The 16804-nt window shown below is 39.8% G+C and overlaps 3 protein-coding genes across 3 annotated transcripts; 1 reads left to right on the top strand and 2 right to left on the bottom strand.

Moving 5' to 3' along the window:
• Positions 1-353: 353 nt before the first annotated feature.
• Positions 354-1352, bottom strand: LOC110876779. Its single transcript, XM_022124941.1, has one exon. It carries the CDS (start codon positions 1350-1352, stop codon positions 354-356), a length of 999 nt encoding a protein of 332 aa, XP_021980633.1.
• Positions 1353-5940: 4588 nt separating this feature from the next.
• On the bottom strand, positions 5941-7054 carry LOC110876780. The gene is made up of 2 exons (XM_022124942.1): positions 6493-7054; positions 5941-6395 (listed from the first exon to the last, which is right to left on the bottom strand). The coding sequence occupies exons 1-2, from the start codon at positions 7052-7054 to the stop codon at positions 5941-5943; spliced, it is 1017 nt and encodes a 338-aa protein (XP_021980634.1).
• Positions 7055-12753: 5699 nt separating this feature from the next.
• On the top strand, positions 12754-16486 carry LOC110876781. The gene is made up of 4 exons (XM_035985617.1): positions 12754-12894; positions 13133-14968; positions 15620-15914; positions 16053-16486. The coding sequence occupies exons 1-4, from the start codon at positions 12754-12756 to the stop codon at positions 16484-16486; spliced, it is 2706 nt and encodes a 901-aa protein (XP_035841510.1).
• The last annotated feature ends 318 nt before the right edge of the window (positions 16487-16804 follow it).

Here is a 16804-nt window from a genome sequence, read left to right as displayed (position 1 = left end):
CGTCTTGAGGTCCTTCAAAGAAAAACCAAAAGGGTCAAATTCAATACTAACTTGGTTATCACGAGTGAATTTACGAACAAAAAGTAAATCTTTTATAACAGTGGGTGAATGAAGAACATTATTAAGTTGGTAGGTTTTGGTTGAGACAGTGTGTAGGGAATTTCTAGATCCCGTAATTGGTAATTTATGGCCATTTCCAACGAGAATAGTACTTGTAGAAAAAGACAAGGGAGTAGAAATTTTACCGATATTGGACGTGATGTGAGATGATGTTCCTGTGTCCATGTTCTATGAAGTGTCCAGGTTATTGATTTGCATCATGGGTCGTGGAATTGGGTAGGGGTGGGAGGCTGCTAGGTTAGTTGTTGCATTTGGGCCTGTTGATAAGCAAGATGGGCCTGGTTGTATTGGGCTTGGGGGTAAGTAGGAAGGGGTTGATTAGGGGCCCAAGCTTGTGAGGGGTATGGGGTGGGCGGTGTGTTCCAGGAGGGAAAAAGAGGTGGAGGTTGCTGTGGGCCGTAAGTGGGATGATAGTTGGGTGAAGGTTGGTTCCAGTGAGAATTAGGATAGTTGTCGCGTCCCCGATAACCCCGACCACGACCACCGCGGTAGCCGCGACCACGGCCTCGAGGACGATTCGGGCCATAAAAGTTTGGTGGGTACCGATTATGATTGGTAGGGGCGGTATTGGGTACGGGTGGGTTGTTAGGTTGTGTAGGTGGTTCGGTGGTGGTAGCAGCGGGAACCATGGTGGTAACGAGTATCGACTGATTGTTGTTTTGGCGAGCGGCTTGGCGTTGTTGTTCTTTTTGTAGACTGGTGCGAGCTTCATCCCATGTAGGGGAGGTTTGATTGATGAGTGCAGCGGTAACATCATACTCGGACGGTGGGCCTCGAACAAGTTGCATAACAAGCCGTGGCTCGCTGACCAGAAATCCGACATCGCCTCGTTGGTCGGCAATGTCTTTAAGTTTTTGGCAGTACTCATCGAGGGATGCACAGGCTCCAAGTGTGAGATTCGTAAAGTCATGCTCAAGAGTTGTAGCTCGAGAGCCTTTATTGTTAATAAAAATACCTTCGAGTTTGGCCCAGGTGGCTCGCGCCGTAGTGTCGGTTTCAAGAACCCGAACCAAATATTCGTCGGACAGCGTGGGGTAGATCCATTGTAGAATGAGGGCATCGATCTCTTGCCATGAATCATACTCATCGTCGCCTTCCTTTGGCGCAGTCGTGCCGTCGATGTGATCAAGAACCTTGTAAGCTTTTGCGTGTAGTTTGAAAAGCTTTACCCATGAGGAATACGTAACCTTGGTGTCGTCGAGAGGGTGGACCTTGTTTTGAATGTTGGTCATGGTATAAGCTAGATGCAGGGAGGGGGATTTTGGTTCGGTGTTGGACGTATGCTCTTTGCCGATCATGGTGGCTGTCGAAACAGGGGAAGACCGGAAAAAAAAAAAAGAAAACTTGCGACGGCTGGGAACTTGCGACGGCTAGAGTTTATAAATCGTGAGCTCTGATACCGTAAAAGTGTTTATGGATCAAAAATAATTCGTGTCCTCCATTGAATAATAACATCCCTTTAAATATGGTGAGATACAATACAAAAAATATGGAAACTTATCAAATACATAATTATCTCCTAAGATATTGGTGAATATTATTTACGTAATATTTACATATTCTAATTTATGACAAATAAATGATTTAACTTTGCAATTCTTTTTTTTCTACAAACTTTTCGTTCACCCTTGTCTACTCTTTTCCAGCTAACCTGATGAGAATTACAAATATTTAACTCGATCAACAACTCATATTAGAATGTCACGACCTCTTAGTATAACTACGCAATCCGCTTTTTATTTGATTGCTTTCTTCAAACTTACATCACCGCATCACTAGTCCTCCGCCGGAGCTTTCCATCATGTCACACAACCACCGCAATCGCCGTCACCTTTAGTTCAGTCACTCGTGTTCTCTTATCCACCATTCAGCTTGTTCTCGACCGTGAACCACAACTGCTGCTCATTTAGATTCGTTTATGTAACACCCCAACCCAGAGCGGGCTAGCATGTCACAGTTACAGATATAAAAACCAAAGAGTTTCAGTAAATGATAGAAACCAAGAAACAAAAGTCTCGAATCAACCAGAAAACCTAAATCGTATATTATTCGGTTGCTGAAATAAAAAGAAAATGAAAAGCTTTAAAAACTTGAACTTAATATTCCTTCCACCCATCCCTGTTTCCCCCGATTACCTGTAAACACATAAGACAAAGACAAGAAAGAAACTACGGCTGAGCCAAAAAGTTGCCCAGTAACGGAGAATTCAACAGTAAAAGTAAGGCAGGCATGCAGACAGAAACATGAACGGTACTGACGTTAAACAAGTCTAGATTTTGGCACTGAAACAGATACTTATATAACTTAAATCCCAAAACTTATACTGAACAGATAACAGATGCTGAACATAATCAGATGCATATAATCATATCACACATATCATAACAGAGACAAGACATACGTGACAACAAGCAACAGTAAAACAAGTCACGTAATATAGAAGCACCCACGAGCCTAAACAGAGGCATACATGGCTATAGTCCATGCGCCGAGATGGTGCGTGTAGGTGTACACACAATATTCCATCTCAACAGGAGTCAGGAGTCAGGAGTCAGAGCTAAGATCGATCTATTCGCCTCTAGGGGCCATGTGCTACACAAGCACAAACTAGAAACGCCGTGAAATTTAGTTACGCACCGTCACGATGAGTGCAATGTCGTTGACGCCCCAACGACAAGTCTAAACGTATAATTGCTCGGGTGACAGAGTACAAAGCGTATCAGAAATAAGAGTATCTTGACATAAGTCTAAAGGGAACATGCAATAATGAGCACAAAATTTAAGGTTTATTGCATGCTACAACAAATACTAGTCTTGTAACAATACGAGACAGAGACAAGTCGCGAAAACATCCGTACTACAAAGTAACAGACTTGAATAAAATACTATAATGAAAAGGTAACAGAATCCGTACCAACGAGTAACAGAAAATAAAAGTATACTACGATGTAAAGGGTCACGAATCCGTACCTTGATTTAGCAAAGCAAAGAAAAATACAAATCGATTCGTCCTTAAAAACATTGCAAACCTAAATCCCATATTTTAAAAATAAGTTTTATGAACAATACTTGATTCGTTAAGAAAAATCCCGGCGACCGAACGAACCTTATCTAGTTATACTATTTTCCAACAACTGAAAAATGTATTTTATTATTTATAGTAGTATCATCATGCATGTACAAAGAGAACATCAACTAAATAATTTATTATTTATTACTAGATCAAACCAATTAGTTTAATAAAAAATTGAAAACTTTTGTTCTCTTTATTTAAAGTTCATGATTATTATCATGTTGTTCAAAGCAGTAACTTACGAGAAGTTGAAATATAGCTTTCTAAAAGAGATGAGTTATACACCACTAATAATTAATAATACTATATATACCAACACTAACATGTACACCATTTACTAAATCACCTAGTATGACTGTATGAGCGATTATGCATAATGATAATACAAGTTACTTGAATCCACAATTTATAAATACCAAAACAGTTAATTCTATTGTGTTTTACAATCTACTAATACATTTGTGATTCCTAACGTTATGATGTCCAAAGAAACAGAGTATCACAAACGAACAGAGCACCAATTTGGTTATCAAGATTATTGGTATAGTTATATTATCCATATAATACTATGTTCTAAGTTAGTCCCCGGAACCAATTTAACGAACCAGAATTTAAACGTCAGAATTTGTTTCAGACGAGGGGTCGATTGGGTTCCTTAAAAGTCGAACGAAACCAACCGGACACCAACGACTAGAACTTCGGATGATCAAACGAACCAAGTCAAGCAACAACAATGGATGCGGCCTGTGTGTCGATCACGGGAACAGTAAAAAGACTTTTAAATTGAGTTTCTAAGAAGCCGTAAACAAAAGAACAAACTGATGGTGTTCGGGTCGCTATCCAAACTGACCTGAACGATGTGGCGATGGTCACGACGGAGTAGCGCGGCGACGGAGCTAGACGGACGATGTAGTGCAACAGCTGTGACGATCTCGGATCAGCAACGACTAGTTCGCGAGGGATGTATGCGACGGCGGTTGTGCGGAGGTTGAGTTATCTTAAACGGAACAAGAATCAGATTTGGAAGTGTTTACAGGAAAGGTTTATAAAGAAAGGTGATCTCAAAATCGCACACCAAACTTTCGGTAAATTTGTTTGGTTTTGAACCAGGGGCGTACCCACCCTAAGCCAAGGGTGGGCGGGGGCACCCCATGAAAAAATATTTTTTAGTGTTATTTTTCGCTGGAAATTCTGACTGCACCCCTTGGAATTTTTCACCCGCACCCCTTGAAACTTTTCAACCGCCCCACTTAGAAAACACATAATTATTAACCACTTATTTACTTAATTATTTAATCCAATCAAAGCCAAATCTGCAATCAATTTTTATTAATAAAAGCTCAAACCCAACCTAAAGAAATTTGAACTAAATAAAATAATCTAAATTCATCAACCCATTCCATTTCCAAATCCCGCCCCAAAAAAACTCCCAGCGACTTAACGCCACTGCTCACAACCTGGTGGCTTTTTTTACCGGAAAAAAAAAAATTCCGGTTGGACCGACCCATATTACGTCAGAATTCCAATATAGAACTAGTATGGTATATTTATTTATTTTGTTTTATGTGATGATTATGAGAAAATATAGATGTGTAAGGGTTTAATCTTTTTATATTTTTTTGTAGTTCTAGACTTGTAGTTAAATGATTTTGTTGTTTTATTGTAGCTTTGTTTGTTTAAATGATTAGTTACAAGTAATCAACATTTAATATTAGGGCTTGAATGTTTAAAAATATAATTGAAAGTTATGGGCTATGGTTGAACATGATTGTTTATTTTATTTAAGTGTTTAGTGTTTTTTATGAACTTATGGAGCAAATTATATGTGTTAGGAACAATAAGTAAGAATATAATGAACTTATGGCGTGTTTAGTATCTTTAGATGATATTTTGGATATATTTAAAAAAAAAAAAGGAAAAAGACCTGTAGGGCATACTTTTAAATACGTTTGTAATTTGTAGTGACATTTGACGTGTTTTTGAAGATTTATAAATTTTAGTTTGATGTTCTTTTTTCTTACATGATCCAACCCGACCCGCTATGAACCGATATTTTTATACAGCTAGGGGCCTAAAATGTTTGAAAATATTTCACACCCTCAGGGAAAAATTTCTAGGTCCGTCACTTTTTTGAACGTATGTTGGTGATGGTTAAGTTGAGCGGATAAAGTGACACACAAATTTGAAAACTTTCAATTTACTTCATTCATTTCAAAATATTTTTTTTAATTTTTTTGAACGTACGCCAATCAAGTTGGTTTTAGAAAAATATAAACCTTATATTTTTTTTTCAATCCTCATAACTGATTTACCTTATTTAAATAATATAATCCTCATAACTAATTAGACTTTTATATGGTTATATCGTTTTAAAGTTTATGAATATTACAACTCTACCCTCCTAAAAAAATTTCGTCTTTGAAATTGCTATGCACGGATACGAATGATCTCAATCATAACAGACATAGAAGAGACTTAACACATAGCAAACATTTAGACATCACACATACTAAGGTACGAAGTTTCTGAGATGACAAATTTATGGATACTAAATCAAATCAAAATAAGTATCTCTAAAAGGAGTAGATATAATTAAAGGATACCCTAAATCGGTTGACAAGAACTTCAAATACTTAGCAAATAAAAGTGATACTACAGAATATGTCACATCAATATCAAAGAGCATATGTATCACATTCACCAATTGCACATCACCGGAAAGCATACCTGGGGCATTAGTTGCATCATTAGCGACCTCCCCCAGCAGTTCTAGTGTTTTCACCAGTATTAGCATGCTGCTCAGGCTGAGGGCAGTCCCTAATCAAGTGGTCTGAATCTCCAAATCTGAAACAACGACCTTCAGCAAGACGACATGCACCACCATGACGTTTCCCATAATGAGTACAAGGAGGAATATCAGCACGGTTCTGATTCGGGTTTTGTTGATTATCTGGCTGCGCTCCATTTTCCTTGCTCTGTTGCGTCTGATTTTGTGCAGGCCTACGATTCTGATAACGGTTTCTTCCACTTCGTGACTTATTGTAGTAATACCTATCAGAACGGTCCTCACGATCTTGGGATTGCTCATTGCCACCTTGATTATCGGAATTATCCTGGTCGTTCTCCCTAGAGCGTTTGCGATCCCCATTCAATTTCTTCTCACGCTGCTTCTTCTCATTATTCAATTCCTTGACAGCATCGACTAACTTAGTAATGTCAGTGAAACGAAGATTCTATGAACTTCCTATCTCGATCACATATAGCCCATTTGAAATTCTCAGTCTACTATTGTGGTGTACCTGCTGCTGGGCCCAGAAAATTAACTAAACAACTAAAACGAGCTTTGAACTCCATAATAGGCTCATCATCCCCCTGCCTGATAGAAGCATACTCTCTCAGATACTCACTTCTATCAGCGTCAGTGAAGTACTGCTGATAAAACAAAGTGCGAAATTCAGCCCAAGGAAGTGTTGCTGCATATTGATCTCCTCCACGAGCTTCTTTCAACGTCTTCCACCACCTATGAGCATCGTCCTCCAGTTTATAACTAGCAAGCCTAACCTTGAACGCATCACCCACGCCCATCACTTCGAACAACTTCTTGATATGAGCAATCCAGTTTTCCGCCTCAACTGGTGTAGCAGCGGTACTAAACGATTTTGGCTTTTCCTTTCTGAAGCGCTCAAGCCAATCAAGGATAGTAACAGGAGCGTTATTGTTACCATTATTGTTTCCCCCCGGTGGTTGTACATTAACGTTATTCTGCTGCAACTGTTCTAAAAGGTTGGGAACTAAACCCGCTATAGCTGTATTGACAGCGTTAGCAATTAGAGTTTCAATAGGGACGTCGTTGTTGTTCATGTTTCTTCGAGGAGGCATCTGAAAAGAAGATATACATGTGAAAAGAGGAAAGTTTCAAAGCGTGCGGAAGATGACACTGTAAGGCCCCAAACCTGGCACCCTACAGTCGGGTCACATCACAGTGTACTGTTTGAAAATAAGTCTTTTCTCAAAAATGCGCAGCGGAAATTTTAATTAAAACAGTACTTGATTAAATAAAAAGTCAAAATGTTATTTAATTACTAACAAGTCGAATGCATTCCACCAAATAAACGAGTAATCCTATCTGCTAGCCAAGAGCAACACCGACTCGAATCACACACCTGCAAAACAATCTAACATACATGCAAAAGTCAGCTACGCTGAATGAGTTCTAATAGTTTAAGTTGAAGTATTTAAAACACTTCACAAACACTTTATTTGAAAACCAAAACACCACCGTTGTAAACTCACCAATGTTTATAAAAAACATTAACATCATTTTAAAGTTTAATGACTCGAACCCGTAACCCAAAACTCCACCCATATCCTCATTCTAATCATCCTACAAGTAATCCTTTCCGATATGGATCATCTTACTTAAACACCAAAGGACAACCCGCAATGGATCTTAATTCATAAGACCATTAACCAAACCGACTCGTATCTAGGACATAACAATTAATGGCCTAAAAACATTCGTCACCCATATCATTTAACATCATTCGTCAACTACACAAATAGTCATCATTTACCCACCATTTTTCTAACGTGAAACACATAAGCATATAAGGTGGGCACCTAACACATCAGTTGTTGCCCGTAGGCTATCATCATTTGCCCTCGTCAGGGCACCCTCGTCAGGGTTTCGTCTCCTCCAATTTGACCCCGAAGAGTCCGTCATCCGCATAATACCCCGAAGGGTTCATCATTGCCACTAGGGCTAATCATCTAAACATCTCAGTGATGTTTCTCGTGACCTGACGCCACCCCGATGGTAACGCCGCCATCACAAATTACCCGCATCTCGTGACCTGACGCCACCCCGAAGGTAATGCCGCCATCACTAGTAATCCACATCTCGTGACCTGACGCCACCCCGAAGGTAACGCCGCCATCACTAGTAATCCACATCTCGTGACCTGACGCCACCCCGAAGGTAACGCCGCCATCACGAGTAACCAACATCAAGCACCTCAAGGATGCTAATTCACATAAGGCATAAAAAAATACACACATAATGTTAAAAGCACATCAACTACTTGACAACTACTACCTTCACCATCTCGCTACCACTAAGGTTCGAAAAATATGGTAGAATTATCAAATAAAATTTATCACAACACAAATCGTGCTTTTAACACTGGCACCTACCACACCCCATCCCTTTACGACCTCGATATCACTAAATAAAATGTCATTCGCCCATGCAGGACTAATAAATCCCGATTAATCGCCACATCGTATAAAAACATTAGTCGTGGGAAAACATTTATAAAACATTTTAATCACAAAACTCGTTAATATATAAAACTCGTAACCACGTATGAAAACATATGAAAAGCATGTATGCTAGCCCCGAAAATATTTAAGAAAAAGGGGATTAGAACTCACAGGTTGCGAAGCGTCTAAATCCACATGTCAAACCACCTCAAACTACGCACTGCCACGCATATCCTGTAACCGGATAACTCTTAGTTACTATCTAAATTTATAGTTTATAAACAATATAAAACAAATCAAATTCCCAAACACCGTGCCTAGCTACTCGCCAACTCGTCTCATTTACAACATGCACTGGACCGCTCCCGACCTGTTTGAACCCGCGACTCGCACCGCGGTCCCAGGCGTGCCACCACCCCACAAACTCTCACGAAACCCAGTAGTCACACAATTACATCATCCTCGTCATTTTAATATTAACTTGAGATTATATTTCATAAAAAAATGCATGTCATAACATGAACCATGCATTACCCATCATCTTCATCATACCACACGCATGCGTACCCCTTTAACAGTACATGCATTATTTTATTTAGCCTACCATGAAAACCCCAAAGCTCTAGGCAATCTGCCATTCATGTCAGTATGAATAACCACCAATACTTTGTTAATTATGGAGTTTCATGCACACATACATACATTCCATGCAAAACTTATTAATGCTTCCTCATTACAAGCCATGAATCTCATCCAACCTAAACCATACACTCCATGCCTCCACTTACAAGCTCCCATGTCTAAAAACCATGCATACAAAACCCACATCACCATATGATATTCACACACCCACAACACCACCGTGATCATCACGGCCACCATCGTCATACCCATCATCGGCCGAGCACACCACCTTCATCATCACCATGTATCTTTAACAGCAACCGTCCGACTCCATAGCCGCCACCCGTACGCATCATCATAACCCACCATGCGACTTCTCATGTCTCCGAACACCCAATATTCTACACACCATCGCTACCCGCAGCCAAACGCCACTCACCACATGCCTCATCTTCATCGAATGGCCTAATCTCCTCACGCAACCCTAACCGACCACCTCCGTAGCCGTCACTTGAACTTCCACCAATGCTCACCTTCGCAACCTCCACCTTCACTCGCCTGAATCCGAACCCTTTACACCGTCATAACCACATTCGACCACAACTGCCACCGCGCACCGCTCCCCGTCCCCGAACGTGACAACCACATCCACTCACCATCGCCACCGTATACTCCGCTAGTCACCATCCGTCAACACATCATCACCGTTCACCAACACGGTACCGACATCGCATCACACACTCCCCGTTATACCACAGACAAACCGAAATAGCCTCATATAAATCAAAACATAGTAACATGTAAGAATGGATCAAGAGATTACCTAAGTCGCGAGTCGAAAAATCGGATACATAGCGAACCGTCGTGAACCGCCAAGTTGCGTCTTCTCGTTTGCTCCTTGTGGCCGTCGCACAGTTATGGCTACACATGCCCTATGGTTTCTTTTTAATCGATATCAAAACCCACAATTACGCTTGGGTCCCTAAACACTCACATGTTGATATCTTTTCTCCAAAATAATTAAAATCATCTTTCAATAACGACACTTGGGTCCCTTAACAAATTTAAACCAAGATATAGGCCCAAAGATATTTAAAACCCGTTAACGAATCTTTTGATAAAATCTGGGTTGTCGTTTAGTCTAAATACTTATTTGTTGAATTTTTAGGATGTTACAGACACAGATGGAATCCTAACCCGATGTCTACCCATTAACTCACGTGTTTAATTATTATTGTTTAAGTTTTCTACAAGAAAGAGCCTGGGCTCTGATACCATAACTGTAACACCCCAACCCAGAACGACTGGCATGTCACTGTTACAGATATCAAAAACCAAAGAGCTTCAATAAACGATAGAAACCAAGAAACAAAAGTCTCGAATCAACCAGAAAACCTAAATCTTATATTATTCGGTTGCTGAAATAAAAAGAAAATGAAAAGCTTTAAAAACTTGAACTTCATATTCCTTCCACTCATCCCTGTTTCCCCCGATTACCTGTAAACACATAAGACAAAGACAAGAAAGAAACTACGGCTGAGCCAAAAAGTTACCCAGTAACAGAGAAATCAACAGTAAAAGTAAGGTAGGCATGTAGACAGAAACATGAACGGTACTGACGTTAAACAAGTCTAGATTTTGGCACTGAAACAGATACTTATATAACTTAAATCCCAAAACTTATACTGAACAGATAACGGATGCTGAACATAATCAGATGCATATAATCATATCACACATATCATAACAGAGACAAGACATACGTGACAACAAGCAACAGTAAAACAAGTCACGTAATATAGAAGCGCCCACGAGCCTAAACAGAGGCATACATGGTGTAACACCCCAAAATATGCAATTTATAAATGCTACTTAAAATGTTTAGTCATGTTATATTTTAACCTAGTTAAGTATTTACACTAGTAATTTGATTAGAAGGAAGGTTACATGACAATTAAACAACATAAGTAAGTAAAGGGACTAATCTTGTTAAAAAGGATGAAAGTTTGATTAAAACAAATAAAAAGGAAAAGCACAAACACATCTCCTGGTGTGCTTGTGTGGATCGATCAAAGCTAGGGCCAAGAAGACCAAACCCTAACTTCACAAATTCTCCAAAATCAGAAGGAAATTTAGTGTTCTAGTAGGTGCATGAACCCTAATTCGAGTAATCTAAGCTTGTTCAACCCTTGGTAAGTCGAAATTTTGGTTTTGATGTTTTGTAGAAAGTGGGTTTTAACCCAATCATGAATTTATGTGGAAATCTTTAAGTTAGGAATTCATAATAGGCTCAGGATTTTGTTTAATTTTGATTGTTTGGATGATTAGGGTTCATACCCACTTGTTGTAAGAAAAAGGATGGACATGATGAATTATGATAATATGCTTATGGAGGTGAATTGATACATAATCTGAATGTGATAGAGAAATTAGATAAGTTAAGGTAGGATGAAAGAAATATGTGAATTCGATTGATTCTTGTTATACTAGTAAAGGGAACATGTAGGATTATGCTATAAATACTTGTACCTTGTGCTTTGTTGATAATGTGCACATCAAGTGTTTGACAAAATGCCTCAATGAAAATGCTAGACATATAAGTCATAAACTTTATGTGAATTGAACATGTTTATGAAGCATGAGTAAATTGTATGATGTTTTATCGATTGATATGTGTAAATGAGTATGAAACATGAATTAAAAGAATGGATGGTTATATGTAGGCGTTAAGGAAGAAAGTTCGAGTCAAGTGAAGCAATAAGGGGATCAAGACCGAGGTACGCTTCTTGTACAAAATTTTGGTTTTCATTATAGATATGTGTTTATCAATAATGTGTTAATTTCGAATCAAGTATGGAGAAAGATGTATGTATAGACCCTTCTCTTGAACGGGTCGAATGATGTTATTGTAAGTCTAGAAGGAATGGTATGAAGTTCCGTTGGAACACATTACCGTGCAAGAATGAAAGAATGTAGTAAAGCACAAGTTGTGAATGTCACATTTGTTTCAAGTCCGTAAGTTAGATTCTTAAGTTAAAGAAAGTAATTTTTGCTCTAATGAGTTTTCGATGTTGTGGTCATGTAGGTAAATCTCATGTATAGCTATCAAGCTTCGCCCGGTTCAAACACGCCTCAAGCCCGTCAAGCGTTCCGCATTTTGTAAAAGTCAATGTTTAATACTTTGTCACTTATGTTTTCGTCTAGTAGTTAAACCTAGTTTTTATTATGTTTGTCTTTTGGAAAACTTGTCGTAAGTACGTACATAAACTTAATGGTTTTGCAAGTAAACATGGTATGTTTTGACGTGTATGTTGTGTCTTTTGAATGATTTTGGATTATGTAAAACAGGGGACCGCTCGTTTTTCAAACGGGTCATGCCCAAATTTCGTTAGAAAAGTACGTTGTTATTTAATAAATTTAAAAAGAAAATTATGGACGTTACAAGTTGGTATCAGAGCCTAGGTTTGAGGGATTCAAGTATCAAATGCTTGAACTCAAACCGGAAGCTCATGTGAAGTATGTGTTCGATCCGCGGCGCGAAGCAAGTAAGTACCTTTAAAGTTTGATTTGCATTATGAATGAGTTAGTTAGGGAATGTTAGTGAAATCATTACGGGATGATGTGTAAAAGTTTGGGATGAAACGGACTGGTACGGGTTAAAACGGGTTGGAAAGATGGCTGCAAAATATGAAATTTATCATAGTATGCTGGGCGTCACCATAAGCTACGGTGGCTACCGTAGCTTACGAGACACTGGGACAAAAATCCTCTACCGTATAGCAGTAGCTTCGCACCGTAAGGAAAAGGGTGCCACCGTAAGTTACGGTGGGCACCGTAACTTACGGTGGATATCATTTTCAGCCCATTTCAATTGTGATGTTTTGTTCGATGTTCTCTATCATACGGAGAGTAATAGAATGTTATAATAAGAGTCTAAAGAATGATATTATGTATGCATGTAGGGTTTTTAAAGAAAGTTATCTACTATTAGAATGATTATCTGATGGAAAGGATGATTGAATGCATGAAATAAAGAATGATGTTTATGTGTAGATGACGGATACGAATGAGGATGAAGCCACGCAACAAGAGCAGCTGAAAACTATGATCTCGGAAGAGATTGGAAGGGCAATGCAAGCAAGTAATCCTCATTTAGCCCAAGAAGTAGAAAGTCATGTGCTGGAAGTGGTAGAAACAATGATGACGAGTAAGATGGACGAGTTGAAGGGAATGATTAGTGAAGTCCAAGGAAGGAAAGGAACTCGCAAATGCACATACAAAGAATTTATGGCATGCAACTCGTTACCATTCAAAGGAGAAATTGATCCTATAGCATGTCAAAGGTGGATTGCAAGTACGGAAGCGGTGTTCATAAGGAGTCATTGTGAAAATGAGGATCAAGTGATGTTCGCCACCGGTTTGCTACAACTCCAAGCTAAAGATTGGTGGGATGTTTATAGTAAAGAGATTGGGGAAGAAAAAGTTCAAGTCTTGACATGGCAAGAGTTCAAGGAACCTTTTCTAAAGTACCACTGCCCGCAATCTGCCATTGACAAGATCCAAGAAGATTTCTTACATCTTCGTCAGAAAGATGAAACCATTGATGAAATCACCAACGTTTTCCTTGACAAGCTGAAGTTCTGTAAAGATATAGCAGGAACGGAAAGAATGAAGATAAACCATTATTACGGTATGTTGAAGGCTGAATATCGGGAGTTCATAATTCCCGCTAAATGTGAAACTTTGAATGAGCTCATTGACTTGGCCCGAGATAGGGAGATTGAAATAAGAAGACAGGCAGAAAGAGGCGAAAAAAGAGTATCTGAGAATGTTTCCAGCTCGAGCCCTTCAAAGAAACCAAAATTTCAAGATCAAAGAAAGAAGGATAAGGCGAAGGGTAGTATTCCGAAATGCAAAACGTGCGGAAAGTTACACACGGGGGAGTGTTTGAAAGGGAAGAAGGGCTGTTACAATTGTGGTCAAGAGGGACACCCATACTATAGGTGTCCTAATCCTTCCAGAACATGTTACAACTATTTCCAACCGGGTCATATTAAGGCTGAGTGTCCCAAGCTTCAACAGAAAACCGATAAGGAAGCAAGAAAGGAGGAAGCCCCAAGAGCTAAGGGGAGGATGTTTCAGATCACAACCAAAGAAGCGAAGGACCACCCGAATGTTGTATCAGGTATATTCTCATTGAACTCGATGCCTACGTACGTGTTATTTGATACTGGTGCCAGTAGATCGTTTGTATCAAGTGAACTAGTGTCACACCCCTCTTTTAGAATCGAAAGAATGCATGTACCATTAGAAGTAGAGATAGCCGATAGTAAGAGTTTTTCGTTGCACGAAGTTTGTAGAAATTGTGAAATAATCATTGAAGATGAGAAGTTTGCCATTGACCTTATTCCCATGATATTGGGGGAATTTAAGGTTATAGTTGGCATGGATTGGCTAGCTAAACATCAGGCCGAAATTCAATGTGAGAAGAAGGTGATTCATATGTTAACATCGGGAGGAAAACGAGTAAGCATACAAGGGGAAAGGAATATCAATTCGAAGCTTTGTTCTATAGTCCAAGCATACAAGTACGTACGAAATGGAAGCAAGGCATTTCTAACTTACGTGGTGGATACTAAGCAGAATACCCCTAAGATAGAAGAGGTTGAAGTCGTGAACGAGTTTCTCGATGTTTTTCCGGAAGATTTGCCGGGGCTTCCGCCGGAACGTGAAGTGGATTTTAAGATTGAATTGTATCCCGATGCCAAACCTGTAGCCAAGGCTCCTTATAGATTGGCCCCAACTGAAATGCGGGAGTTAATGGTACAAATACAAGAATTGCTCGACAAGGGATTTATACGCCCGAGTGTGTCGCCATGGGGAGCGCCTGTACTTTTTGTCAAAAAGAAAGATGGATCGATGCGCATGTGCATCGATTACCGAGAGTTGAATAAGCTGACGGTGAAAAACCGATACCCATTGCCCCGAATCGATGATCTCTTCGATCAGTTACAAGGGGCAAGTTGGTTTTCAAAAATAGATTTGCGTTCCGGGTACCATCAGTTAAGAGTGCGAGATGAGGATGTGGCGAAAACGAATTTTAGAACGCGATACGGGCATTACGAGTTCTTAGTAATGTCCTTTGGATTAACGAACGCGCCTGCCGCGTTCATGGATCTTATGAATCGAGTTTGTCGGCCCATGTTAGACAAATTCGTTATAGTTTTTATCGATGACATCCTGGTTTATTCCCGAAGTAAAGCCGAACATGCATGCCATTTACGTGAAGTTCTTGAAGTACCTCGCAAGGAGAAATTGTACGCGAAATTCTCCAAGTGTGATTTTTGGCTTAGAGAGGTACAATTTCTCGGTCACGTGATTAAGGCGGATGGTATCTTAGTAGACCCGTCAAAGGTGGAAGCCGTTATGAAATGGGTACCTCCCAAGAACCCAAGTGAAGTAAGAAGCTTTTTGGGTTTAGCAGGCTAATATAGGAGGTTTATCCAAGACTTTTCTAAATTGGCCTTGTCGTTGACCAAGTTAACCAAGAAGGATGAGAAGTTTTCATGGGGTGCAGATCAAGAGAGGGCGTTTCAAACCTTGAAAGAAAAGCTGTCGAGTTCCCCGGTACTAACCTTACCTGATGGAACGGAAGACTTGGTGGTGTTTACGGATGCGTCACACCAAGGGTTGGGATGTGTTTTGATGCAAAGGGGTAGAGTCATTGCCTATGCTTCTAGGCAATTGAAGTCACACGAAAGTAATTATCCAACCCATGACTTGGAGTTAGCTGCAGTAGTGTTTGCTTTAAAGATATGGAGGCACTATCTATACGGTACGAAAAGTGCTATTTATTCTGACCACAAAAGCCTTAAATACTTTTTCGAGCAAAGGGAATTAAATATGAGGCAACGAAGGTGGTTAGAACTTCTTAAAGATTATGATTGTGAGATCCTTTATCATCCGGGTAAAGCTAATGTAGTGGCCGATGCCCTGAGCCGAAAGGATTACCCGCCTCCAATTCAAGTAAAGTCCATGAAGATGGTAATTACACCTCGATTTCTCGAAATGGTTAAAGAAGCCCAAATCAAGTCACTAAGCGGAATGGATTCTAAAAAGGAAAGAACAAAGGGGTTTGTGGATAAATTCGAAGAGAGATCCGATGGAATTAAAACCATGTATGGTCGTATTTGGATACCTCGGTTTAGCGAAGCAAAGGGTGTATTACTCGAAGAAGCTCACAAATCCCGATTCTCGGTTCATCCTGGAGCTACAAAAATGTATTTGGACTTGAAGAAAAGTTATTGGTGGCCCGGTATGAAACGTGATATCGTCAAGTATGTTGCAAAATGTTTGACGTGTTTGCAAGTGAAGGCAGAACATCAGAAACCATACGGGAGGTTGTAACCGTTAGAGATTCCGGTATGGAAATGGGAAGAATTGACGATGGACCTAGTGACCAAGCTTCCTAAGACAAGGAGAGGTCACGATGCTATATGGGTGATTGTAGACCGCCTCACCAAGAGCGCGCACTTCTTGCCCATTCGGGAAGCTTTCTCTTCTGAAAAGATGGCGGAGATCTATGTTAACGAGATAATATCACGACACGGAGTTCCTGTATCTATTGTGTCGGATCGAGATACCCGATTCACATCTCGATATTGGCAAGGTTTTCATTGAGATACCCCAAACGGATGGTCAGTCCGAGCGAACCATTCAAACACT

Source organism: Helianthus annuus, chromosome 16 (genome assembly GCF_002127325.2).
Source record: "Helianthus annuus cultivar XRQ/B chromosome 16, HanXRQr2.0-SUNRISE, whole genome shotgun sequence".
NCBI lineage: Eukaryota > Viridiplantae > Streptophyta > Magnoliopsida > Asterales > Asteraceae > Helianthus > Helianthus annuus.
Note: the sequence above shows the minus strand (reverse complement) of the source record. Positions and strands in the feature narration are given on the sequence as shown.

Bases quoted from the DNA above. Each gene is read 5' to 3' on its own strand.
- LOC110876779 (XM_022124941.1), bottom strand. From the start codon at position 1,352: ATGACCAACATTCAAAACAAGGTCCACCCTCTCGACGACACCAAGGTT.
- LOC110876781 (XM_035985617.1), top strand. From the start codon at position 12,754: ATGGCTGCAAAATATGAAATTTATCATAGTATGCTGGGCGTCACCATA. The intron at 14,969-15,619 runs GTACTTTTTGTC...TCGTTGACCAAG, and splicing joins TGTCGCCATGGGGAGCGCCT to TTAACCAAGAAGGATGAGAA. The intron at 15,915-16,052 runs GTACGAAAAGTG...ATCCGGGTAAAG, and splicing joins ATGGAGGCACTATCTATACG to CTAATGTAGTGGCCGATGCC.
- LOC110876780 (XM_022124942.1), bottom strand. From the start codon at position 7,054: ATGAACAACAACGACGTCCCTATTGAAACTCTAATTGCTAACGCTGTC. The intron at 6,396-6,492 runs GTACACCACAAT...TTACTAAGTTAG, and splicing joins TTTTCTGGGCCCAGCAGCAG to TCGATGCTGTCAAGGAATTG.